Genomic DNA, 11,753 nt, shown 5'->3' with positions numbered 1-11,753 from the left:
GAATAGAATAGAATAGAATAGAATAGAATAGAATAGAATATCTTTATTGGCCAAGTGTGATTGGACACACAAGAAATTTCTATCCAGTTCACAAGCTCTCAATGTACACATATTCAACAACCAAGTAATAGGTCATAGATCATAATTCATAGTTAGCAATCATTAATCATAAGATACAACCAACAAGTCATAATTCATACCAATAGGAGAAGATAGTAGGAAAGATGAGAAGATGAGAAAAGAGAAGATGATAATAGCAATACAGCCTACTACAAGGGTAAATTTCATAGGCCTAAGACAGCGCTTTGGGAATTATAGCAGTTTCTTGAGCGATGCACCTATAAATGCACAACTGGCAACAAGCCTTTCCTGTGATCACAGCATAAATGCAGTATTGCAGGCTGACTCTTCCCACTGCCAGCAGTTCGATCCTGACCAGGGTAAAGGTTGGCTCAGCCTTCCATCCTTCCAAGATGGGTAAAGTAAAATGAGGAGCCAGATTGTTGGGAAGAATATGCTGACTTTGTAAACTCTTTAGAGATGGTTGTAAAGCACTGTGAAGCAGTATATAAGTCTAAGTGCTATTGCTATAGTTAATTCTGCCCACTGCCAGTAGTTCGATCCTGACTGGCTCAAAGTTGACTCAGCCTTTCATCCTTCCAAGGTCAGTAAAATGAGGACCCAGATTGTTGGGGGCAATATGCTGACTCTATAAACTGCTTAGAGAGGGCTGTAAAGCACTATGAAGCGGTATATAAGTCTGAGTGCTATTGCTGTTGGAGTATTTCATTTCAGGTCAGGTTTATTCTGGGATGGGACACTTCCTGCAAGAGTTTTTTTTGCTGCTGCACGAATCTCAGAAGATCTGCAATGTTCCTCTCTATCAGAACTTCATGTGGGATAGAGAGGAGAAAAAAGTACTAGCTTGTCCCCAGAGCCTGAGTTTGCCCCAGAAACTCAAGTCAGAAAAACTGGGGAAAAGTTTAGCAGAACTACAGGAGGCTCATTCAGAGGTGAAATATTAACCAACTGTATCACTCATGACAGCAAATTCCATTGATCAGTTACATTAATCTGCCCTCTGTTTCTTCGCAGTTCATCTTTAAAAGTTTTTTCAGTGAACAGCAGCACAGATATCTTTCCTTGTCATGATTCTGGAGGATTCAAGGTGTAAGGGATCAGAGTGAGGAAAAAGGAAGTGGAATAAAGCCCTCCTCACTTGGAAATCAAGCATTTATTCCCCCCGCTTTTCTAGAAATTAAGAATTACATTGGCCTTGCTTTGCGCTTAGGAGCTTGGTACAAATGTTAGCACAGGTCCAGTTCTTTATTTATTTATTTTAAAATTGCTGATAGCCTGATGTAATAATGGACATGAATTTGATAGTTATCCTCTTCTACTTGCTAAATTTGTTTTGTCCTTGTTTTACAACTTCTAAGATGATGATGTGCTTCTGCTTAAATCCCGATCTTTTAAAAATGGTTTTAAGTTGTTGGATTCAACAGGTATAGAGTAGAATACAATAGAGTAGAATAAAGTAGAATAGAATAGAATATAGAATAGAATACAGTAGAGTAGAATATAAGAGTAGAATAGATTAGAATAGAATAGAATACAGAATACAGAATACAGAATACAGAAAAGAGTAGAGTAGAGTAGAGTAGAGTAGAGTAGAGTAGAGTAGAATAGAATAGAATAGAATAGAATAGAATAGAATAGAATATAGAGTAGAGTAGAGTAGAGTAGAATAGAATATAGAATATAGAATAGAGTAGAGTAGAGTAGAGTAGAGTAGAATAGAATAGAATAGAATAGAATAGAATATAGAATAGAGTAGAGTAGAGTAGAGTAGAATAGAATAGAATAGAATAGAATAGAGTACAATAGAATAGAGTACAATAGAATAGAATAGAATATAGAGTAGACTAGAATATAGAATAGAGTAGAACAGAACAGAACAGAATAGAATAGAATAGAATAGAATAGAATAGAATAGAATAGAATAGAATAGAGCTGGAAGGGACCTTGGAGGTCTTCTAGTCCAGCCTCCTGCTCAAGCAGGAGAACCTATACCCTCTCAGACAAGTGACTGTCAAGTCTCTTCTTAAAAGTCTCCGGCGATGGAGCGCCCACCATTTCTGAAGACAAGCCACTGGTTCATTTCCCACACTGCTAGGAAGTTTCTCCTTAACTGCAGGTGTTAGAAGAGATAGCTCATCGGTGGGGAGAGGTTAGGAGATACTATTCTCCTTATAATAGTGGGAGAAATAAGAGATTAGGATAGTTGGGGGAAGAAGAAGAATTAGCTTATCTTTCTTTATCTCTCTTCTCTTACTTGAGGGATCTCCTTGTAAAGCCCCAGAGTTGTGTATTCTGTTCCGATCCAGATCATCACGCCATCTTGGTGGGCATATTTTCTCACGCTGTCACCTATCCGGCCGTAGTCTTCCACCTTCACACACAGAGATCCCGGACATCCTGCGGTCAACATCTGGAGGGCTTCGGGGCTCAGCCGACTGCGGTTCACAAACAGACTGGGGACAAATCAAAGGAAACTTGAGAGGTCCCATTGGAAATGAGTTTAATGGGGAAAATGTAGCCTATATTTGCTGTTTCCTAGTATGATTTGATTGTTTATTAGACCCTATGACTATTATTGTTGCACCTTATGATTCTTGACTCTTGATGAATGTATCTTTTCTTTTATGTATACTGAGAGCATTTGCACCAAGACAAATTTCTTGTGTGTTCAATCACACTTGGCCAATAAAAGAATTCTATTCTATTCTATTCTATTCTATTCTATTCTATTCTATTCTATTCTATTCTATTCTATTCTGTTCTGTTCTGTTCTGTTCTGTTCTGTTCCTTATTCTATTCTGTTCTGTTCTGTTCTGTTCTATTCTATTCCCTATTCTGTTTTGTTCTGTTCTATTCTATTCTATTCTATTCCCTATTCTATTCTATTCTATTCTATTCTATTCTATTCTATTCTATTCTATTCTATTCTATTCTATTCTATTCTTCTATTCTATTCTTCATTCCAGCATTCTATTCTGTTCCATTCCATTCCATTCCATTCCATTCCATTCCATTCCATTCCATTCTATTCTATTCTATTCTATTCTATTCTATTCTATTCTATTCTATTCTATTCTATTCTTTCCAAATGTTGGGCAGCTACATCTCCCGGCATCCTTCCCATTGGCCATGCTGGCTAGGCTGCTGGGAGTTGTGGTTCAGCGTTCGTAGGACAGCTCCGATCCCACTAGAAGTATCCCTGTTCACCCCACTCTTGTCCCATGGGGTTGGAGAGTCGCATGTCCTGGCCATGCTTCCTTCTTTTAGCCCCGTAGCCTCTTTGCCAATCAGGCACGGTTAAGAGCTGGTGACTGACATAACGTCAACCCACTGAATTTTGGCCCTGCCAAGATTTCAGCCCACTTCTTGCAGCTTTCAACCCACTGACCAACGACTAAGAATGGGCTTCTCCTGGGGTTCAAAGGCATTTCCACAACTATTCTCCAAGCAACGACGAAAAAGGCTTAAGTCAGCTTTCTTCAACTCGCTCTGTTCCAGATACGCTGAACTACAATTCCCATATGTTCAAAGGCTCTTGGAACTTTAGTGCAAGACATCTGGAGGACATCAGGTTGACCTCTTCCCTCGCATTTGTTTTGCTGATTGCCGAAAATATATACAAATATAACACGAACGACGGTGGAACCATTCATTTATTTTAAAACCTCCCCATCTGCGCCATCCTAAACAGTGAAGTTATTTGACCACAAAGAGCTGTGAGGCAGACCCACTGCAGGCTTTTCACAACCCGAAGTCTTCCCTCTGCCTTTGTGTGCCTGTGAATTCAAATGCAAGATGTATGCTTGCTTTCAACCACACAAAGTTCGCTCCATATAAACATGGCTCTTTTCCCATTCTCGCCATGATTTTTTAAATTTTATTTTACAAGCCCTGTAAGCCATTTCTTCCTCAAGAACATAAGCCTCATCTTGCCACATCAGTTCAGAGTTCTAGTCTGGTTCAAAGTACCAGCTGGTTTCAAAGATCCAGCTAGCACTTGGATTCCTTTGTGGAATCCAGCCAAGAGGCTTTGGAAGCACACAGACCAACCCTTTTGCTGTCTCTAAATGTGGACATGCCACGTTGCTGCCAATGGTCAAAAGTCTCTTTGCCCTGACGTCCTTATATTCCATTTGCAATGAGAGAATAGAAGGGGAACTTACCAAATTTGCAGATGATACTACACTGGCAGGAATAGCTAATACCCAAGAAGATAGGCTCAAGATCCAGCTGGATCTTGACAGACTACAACACTGGGCCCTATCTAACAAAATGAAATTCAGTGTAGAGAAAAATAAAGCCCTACATTTAGGCAAGAAAAACCCAAAGGACACATACAGACTGGGGTGAAACCAGGCTCAATAGCAGGAACTGTGAGAGGGATCTTGGAGTCCTAGTGGACAACCAGCTAAATATGAGTCAGCCATGTGCAGCAGCAGCCAAAAAAGCTAATGCAATCCTAAGTTGTTTTAACAGAGGGATGCAACATTTAACTTGGGGGTCCAAACCGCTGGTGTCCAACCTTGTCAACTTTAAGACCTGTGGACTTCAACTCCCAGTATTCTCCAGCCAGCGTGGGCAATTCTGGGAGTTGAGGTCCACAAGACTTTTTAAAAATAATTTTTATTGGTTTTTTTGTTTGTCTCGAGGTCCACAAGTCTTAAAGTTGACAAGGTTGGACATCCCTGCTCTAAGTCCTAAAACTGGACAGCCTCATGATGTTCTCCTAGATCTTACAAGGCTTTCAAATGTGTAGCAAGGCCTTCCTGTTGTGGTTTACTGGCAGCTGGTGTAGCTGGCAGCAGAATCGGACAGTGGGGAAGTACAGGGACCAATCTGGAAATCTGGAGAGGACTTGGACGAGGGTCCTGTGTTTGATGCAGAGATGGGGCCAGGGCCATCTGGGAGTTGTGTGCTGACTCCGGAACCTCCAGAGCCTGGCAGGAGCGAGGCAGAGGAACCAGGGAAGCCTGTTCCCAGTGCGCAGAACTGCTAGAAGGTGAGAGCAGCTGAGGCAAAAGGGGTGACTTGGGAGTAAGGCTTGGAGGTGATTGCCCCTCCCATAAGGGATAAAGGAAATGCAAAGATGATGAAATCTTTGCAGGAAGCAAAGTCGTTCGTTCGGTTCAGACTCATTCTTGAAGCTCTTTGTACTTCGGTTGGTTTTTGTTCTAGTTTATTTGACACTTCTGCTATTGGCAGCATTTCACAGGAAAGCAAAGTGGGTGCTTATCTTGAGGGACTGTTTGATATTAATTACTGGCTGGGAATAAAAATAATTCCCAGTACTGCAATAAAACAAGACTTGTTTTTAAAATAAGCTTGTGCATAATGATGGTCTCAGAAGCCTTGGTCACAACAAAGACCTGTGGACTTCAACTCCCAGGATTCTCCAGCCAGCATGGACAATTCTGGGAGTTGAGGTCCACAAGTCTTAAAGTTGATGAGGTTGGACATCCTTGCTCTAAGCCCTAAAACTGGATGATAGCTGGATTCTCCCGCATCTCCTGGATGCAGGAGATGTGTACCAAGGGCTTCCTTAGTTCCTCTATTTTCCTCAAGAACTGCAGAGATGATTACCAGGACCTCAGCAACTCCAGCGTATGCCACCCAAATGACTCTGCCCAGAAAAGGGATCTTAAGAGAACCCATGGGAGCAAAAAAGTCTTTGCAAAACCATGGGAAGATAAAGAAGGCGATTCTCTCTCCTAAAGACAGACCAAAGATGTCTGAGCATCGGTGGGGGTAGAGATGGAAAGCCAAAAGAAAAACAGAATGGGAAGGGAAAGGAAAGAAATGGAAAGGGGGTGGCTGACCACTCAGTTGGACTCTGGCCACGATTTGCGGAAGCTCCCACTTACGATGGGAACCAGACTGTTGTCTGAATTGTTGCAGGGAGATCAAGTACCTGATATCTGTCTTGGTGAGAAGAGTGTAAGCGTAGAAGACGGGGGTGTAAGGAATGTCATCTCCTCGAAGATTGAAGAGCCCTACGGGGGAACAAAAAAACAGTCTGTAATGTCTCCCTCATTAAACCAGGATAGCCGTTAAGCCATTAAAGGAAGAGAGGAGAGCAGAAGAAGGACAGGGAAGCAGCCAAGGCCACCGCAGGGAGCCAGGAAGAAAAAATCGAGACAAAGACAGGAAGAAGAGATAACTAGAGCTTTTGGGTAATGAGGAAACAAGACACACGACCGAATCTTTCCTATGCGGGGCAGAGATGTGGTCACCCAGTGGTTGGAACGCAGTATTGCAGATTGGCAGTTCGATTCTGACTGACTAGGTTGACTCAGCCTTCAGTCCTTCCAAGGTTGGTCAAGTAGGGGCTCACATTGTTGGGGGCAATAAGCTGACTCTGTAAACTGCTTAGTGTTTACAGGCTAGAAACCAGGACACTATGAATTCTAGTACAAACTTAGACATGAAAGTATCTTGTGACTTTGGGCTCAACTTCGGTTGTTATTGGGAAGAACAAAGGAGGAGGGAGGAGTATTAGGTAGGTGTTCAACGCCTTGAGATATTTATAAAATTAAGGTTGGAGATACAGTAGCTAACTAGCTAGTTGATGGATATAGAGATAGAAATAGAGATAGATGATCTAGATAGATGATAGATAGATAGGTAGATGCAGATCGACAGATATCTAGATAGATGCATATCTAGATAGGCATACATACATACATATCTAGATAGATACATGTCTAGATAGGCATACATACATATCTAGATATCTAAATAGATAAATAGACAGACAGATACATATCTAGATAGACAGATACATATCTATAGATGATAGATATAGACAGACAGACAGATGTCTAAATAGATAAATGCATGTCTAGATAGATACATATCTAGATAGACAGATAGACATACATATCTAGATAGACAGATAGACAGATACATATCTAGATAGATATCTACGATAGACAGATACATATCTAGATAGATGATAGATAGAATGAGAGGGAGAGGGAGGAGAGAGGGAGGGAGAGAGGGAGGGAGAGAGAAGGAGGGATCTAGGAGAGAAAGGTATAAAAAGATGCCTGTTAAATATTAGCCATCTTACATGCCGTCTCCTCAAGACCAGAGAGCAAAATTGCTGTGGGCTCCTTGCTGTGTTGCTCCATCTGCGACCGAGCGTGGGCAACCTTCTCTTGCCAGGTACTTCCTAAAGGAAGGAAAGGTCATAGGAGTGGGAGGTCTGACTGATGAAAATGCCAATCTCCTGGCCTTCACAATAAAAGAGCAACTAGTCTGGCCCAAGAGAGCAAGAAAAACAATACCTTTGTCTTATGGCCTGAAGTGCTGCTTCTATTAAACAGCAGAACTGCTAGGTAGCCAATTTAAGGTGAGGAGGATTGCCGTAAGACTACCTTTCTCAAACTGAGTTCCTTCCAGAAATATTGCAGAAGAGCAGACAGAGCTGGGGTGGTGTTGGTGTTGGAGGAGTTAAATATGTCATCAGCTTAGATTCCTTACGTTGCCATAAACGATCCAAGTCCAACTCCAAATCCAACTTCTTTTGAATTTTGTTGACCCTTATCTGCCGCCAATTTATTACTGAATTTTAATTGACTAGACTCTTGTGCATAGACTTGAATAAATCTTCTGTGCCACAACTTAACGAATGTTCCGGATCCTTCGTGCCAGACAAATATTGAACTACAAACATCCTTTGTCTCCAGACAAAGTGGCCCAACCTTCCCACCAATCTCCACTTGGCACCTTGGACCCCAAACATACCAATGAAGTCATCTGTAAGGCGATAGATTGTGTTGGTAGGCGGAGGAAGCCGCTCGCTGCCCCACACGAGGTCCACCAGGTTCACTTCAGGCATTTTCAAGATCCTATTGGCATCTTCCAGGATCTGGTGATAGCTGTCCCAAGTGTCTAGGGAAAGACAATGGGAAGGAGAGATCTTGAAACATCACAGCAGAACGGCTGTTGTCAGCTAGGAGACTGTAATGGGAGATGCGGGACATCACAACAGCTGGCATTTCAGCATTTCAGGGCTAATTCAGGGCAGTGAGGTAGCCTCGTCTTCCTTGGGGGAACCAACCACCTCCTTCTTGAGCCTGTCCTGATGTGCCCGAGAAACTCCAAAGATGCTCCATACCGACAGAAAAGAGGAAGGGGTCCAATCCAACGGTTTCCCCAGCAGGAACTTCATTGAGTAGCCATTGTCCAATAGCGGTGACCCACACTGCAAAAGAGAAGACATCAGGCACCCATGCCTCTTTCTCTGAATTAGAAGCAGGACTAGGTTGTGCAGGCATGGACCTGTTCTGCCCTGGGCTTCCCCAAAAAGCACTAAGCAGACTCTTGGTCCCCACCGAATACTTTTATTAAACAAATGTGAATTTCTTGCATTTATATTCAGCCAACGGCCTAGCCTTCTTTCAAGGGTATAATTAGGAGCTCAAACCTTTTCTATCTTGGAAAGTTGCCTGGTAAATATTTCCAAATGCAGTGTTGACAAGGAAGGGCTTAGCACAGAGTCTCTAGGAGCTGAATCTCTTCACATTGATGGAATGAACAATGAATTGGTTCCTGCAAAAGCCCTCTCCCCTTTTGCTCCTCTTTTAATCCTTATGGGAGGGGCCATTCATTGTTCACCTGTGGACCTGCTTACTCCCACTTTGACCCTGAGTTTGTAATTGTTCTTTCCTTTTGGCAGCTCTGTGCATCCGCAAGCTGGGAACCAGCTCCAGCTACTCCGCCGCCTCACTGCTGTCTGATCCGAAGGCAACTGACAACTGCCGGACTGTCCTGGCCCCATCTCTGCCTCTGACACAGAGCCCTCGTACAAGTCTTCTTCAGCCTCTAGGACTGGCCCAGGTTCCTCCCCAACCTCCTCACTGTCCAACTCTTCTGCCAGCTCTGCCAGCCGCCGGGGGGGCCACAACAGGACCAACATGGCAGGAGCTGAGTGCCATTTCAGGGGTCATAAGAGCAAGCCTGTGAATCAATTGTAGGAAGGACCATGGAACAGTGGCTGAGCACTTTCTGAGTAAGCAGAAGACCCAAGATTGATTTCTAGGACTTTCAGGGAAGGATTGGAAAATTGGAATGGGATAACTTGCCACAGCCAACTCGCTGTGGCCACCTCACCATGGCCAACTCGCTTCGGGGAACTCACTGTAACCAACCCACTGTGAAGCAGCTCAACTTCTTCTCCAAGCTACCTTTTCCCAGATGTGTTGTGATCACAACTCTCAGAATCCCCTAGTAAGAAGGGACGGTAAGAAGACATGGGGATTGTTGTCCGGCAGCTTCTGCAATAGTTCCTGGTTCTTCATGCCTTCAGAGACACATTTTGTATTGGAACCAACCAGCTAGTCCTAGGTTATAATAAAGCATCTTAGGATTCTCTTTCTTGCCCTACCCCACAGCAACTCAAGCTCAGCAACTCAAATGGTACCCAGTTCACATGCTCTTCTGGCTGGGAGATTCTGAGAGTTGTGGTCCCAACACATTTGGAGCAAGGAAGTTTGGAGAAGATTGCTTTAGGATGGTGGGATTGGCATCTTTAACGTGTGTGGATTTCAACTCCCAGAATTCTCTAGCTGGCTAGGGAATTCTGGGAGGTGAAATCAATACATTATAATGCCTTGGTAAGGCCACCCCTGGAATACTGCATCCAGTTTTGGTCACCATGATGTAAAAAAGATGTCGAGACTCTAGAAAGAGTGCGGAGAAGAGCAACAAAGATGATTAGGGGACTGGAGGCTAAAACATATGAAGAAGATTTGCAGGAACTGGGTATGTCTGGTTTAATTAAAAGAAAGACTAGGGCAGACATGATAGCAGTCTTCCAATCTCTCAGGGGCTGCCCCAAAGAAGAGGGAGTCAAGCTATTCTCCAAAGCACCTGAGGGCAGGACAGGAAGCAATGGGTGGAAACTAATCAAGGAGAGAAGCAACCTAGAACTAAGGAGAGTTTTCCTGATAGTGAGAATAATTAACCAGTGGAACAACTTGCCTCCAAAAGTTGTAAATGCTCCAACACTGGAAGTTTTTAAAGAAGAGATTGGATAACCATTTGTCTGAAGTAGTATAGGGTTTCCTGCCTAAGCATGGGGTTGGACTAGAAGACCTCCAAGGTCCCTTCCAACTCTGTTATTCTGTTCAATTCATTTTAAAGTTGCCCAGCTGAGGAACATTACTTTAGGACATTGCTTACCTGGCTAAAAGATAGTTTGGCAGCACTGGAGCTGAAAAGAGAACGTGGAGCTCTAAGATAAAATTAAGACAAGGACATACCTGATTTCTGCAGCTCCCAATTGCAGTCCATCTGACGCTCCGCCTGGATCCAGTACCGGCTGTCCGTGAAGAGAACAGCTTTCTGCAGGGTGATCACGCCAGTCCCTAAGGATGAAATGCTAAAAATCAGAGGGGCTGAGAAGACAAAATCTATTTGGAAAACAACTTCTTCTTAAGTTTAGTTTTCACTGCTGTTTTCCCAGGATGTCATTTTCTGCTTGGTGATGAAGGGACACACTGCATGGGCTTCATAGCATGTGAATCTTTATTATAAGTTAAGATCAGAGGTGATATTCAGCCGGTTCAGACCAGTTCTGGAGAACTGGTAGCGGAGTTTTTTTAAAAAATAACGTTTTAATTGTTTTCATAGAAAACAATCATTCCATTTCAATCGTGCGTCGACTTGGCTACATATTTCAATTATTTAAACATTATAAATGATATTCTTCTGATCAAATCTAACAATACATCAATGTTCCCATATATATTCCCATATACATAATAATATCACATGTTATAACTTTGCTTAAATTTCTCTAATTGCTCTATAAATACATCAAATCTTATTTAGGTTGTTCTATTCTCTATCCATTGATAAAACATATTCCATACCCTGTAATATCCAGTTTCTTCTTTTTCTTTAATTTCTAGCGTCAATCTATTCATTTCTCCACATTCAAATATTTTTTCAATTATTTTTCCCTCTATCGGTATTTTTACCACTCTTCCAATTTTGGGCCGGTAGTGGAAATTTTGAGCAGTTCAGAGAACCGGCAAATCCCACCTCGGACTGACCCTGCCCCCATCTATTCTCTGACTCCCATTGAGTCCCAGGTGATCGGCTGGGTCTTCTTTGGTTGCCCTGCACAGGAGAACAGAGCTGGAAAGCAGGTTAGTGGGGTGGGGACGCCCACCAAGCCATGCCTACAGAACCAGTCATAAATTTTTTTGAATTCCACCACTGATTAAGATGTTTAGGTTTAAACTGAGAGTAAGTATTAGTCTCTCTGAAATCCATCTTCCAAGCAAGGTGAAAATATTTTGCCAATTAATGCGACGCATGAGGTTTTTTTAAAATCTCAAGTGTGCCTTTTCTGAAATCTGCTAAGGTCAGATGACTAGAGAAAGCTGTGGAGACATTTTTAGTTTACATACATTTCTAGGTTCAGCGATTGGGCGACAGATGTGGGAAATTACACGTGGGAGGTTTATCTCCCTTTTTGTTTGCTTTTTAGAGAGTGCTCAAAATGGGAGTGCATCTAACACATTTAAGCATCTTGAAGCCATTAAATAGAGCCGTAGCCCTGCAGTTCTGCTGAGGCAAGATTCAGTAAGAAAAAAAATGCCTTTCATTTTTATTATTTTGCATACAGACATTTGTTCTTTTTTGTTTTTTCTTTCTTAACC

The 11,753-nt window shown here is 42.5% G+C and overlaps 1 protein-coding gene across 1 annotated transcript in view; it reads right to left on the bottom strand.

Moving 5' to 3' along the window:
* XPNPEP2 (X-prolyl aminopeptidase 2) overlaps positions 1 to 11,753 on the bottom strand; it is a 35,592-nt gene that overhangs the window by 15,231 nt on the left and 8,608 nt on the right. Inside the window, exons 5-10 of the mRNA XM_087941029.1 lie at positions 10,347 to 10,451; positions 8,201 to 8,287; positions 7,828 to 7,974; positions 7,151 to 7,252; positions 5,990 to 6,071; positions 2,336 to 2,534 (exon numbers count right to left, since the gene is read on the bottom strand). Of these exons, the coding sequence (XP_087797155.1) occupies positions 2,336 to 2,534; positions 5,990 to 6,071; positions 7,151 to 7,252; positions 7,828 to 7,974; positions 8,201 to 8,287; positions 10,347 to 10,451 (722 nt within the window). The remainder of the gene's footprint in view (positions 1 to 2,335; positions 2,535 to 5,989; positions 6,072 to 7,150; positions 7,253 to 7,827; positions 7,975 to 8,200; positions 8,288 to 10,346; positions 10,452 to 11,753) is intronic.

This window comes from Pseudonaja textilis, chromosome 12, assembly GCF_049901715.1.
Source record: "Pseudonaja textilis isolate UNSWEBS1 chromosome 12, rPseTex1.2, whole genome shotgun sequence".
Classification (NCBI taxonomy): domain Eukaryota; kingdom Metazoa; phylum Chordata; class Lepidosauria; order Squamata; family Elapidae; genus Pseudonaja; species Pseudonaja textilis.
The sequence above is the reverse complement of the archived record's forward strand: the minus strand, read 5'-3'. Positions and strand labels throughout refer to the sequence as shown.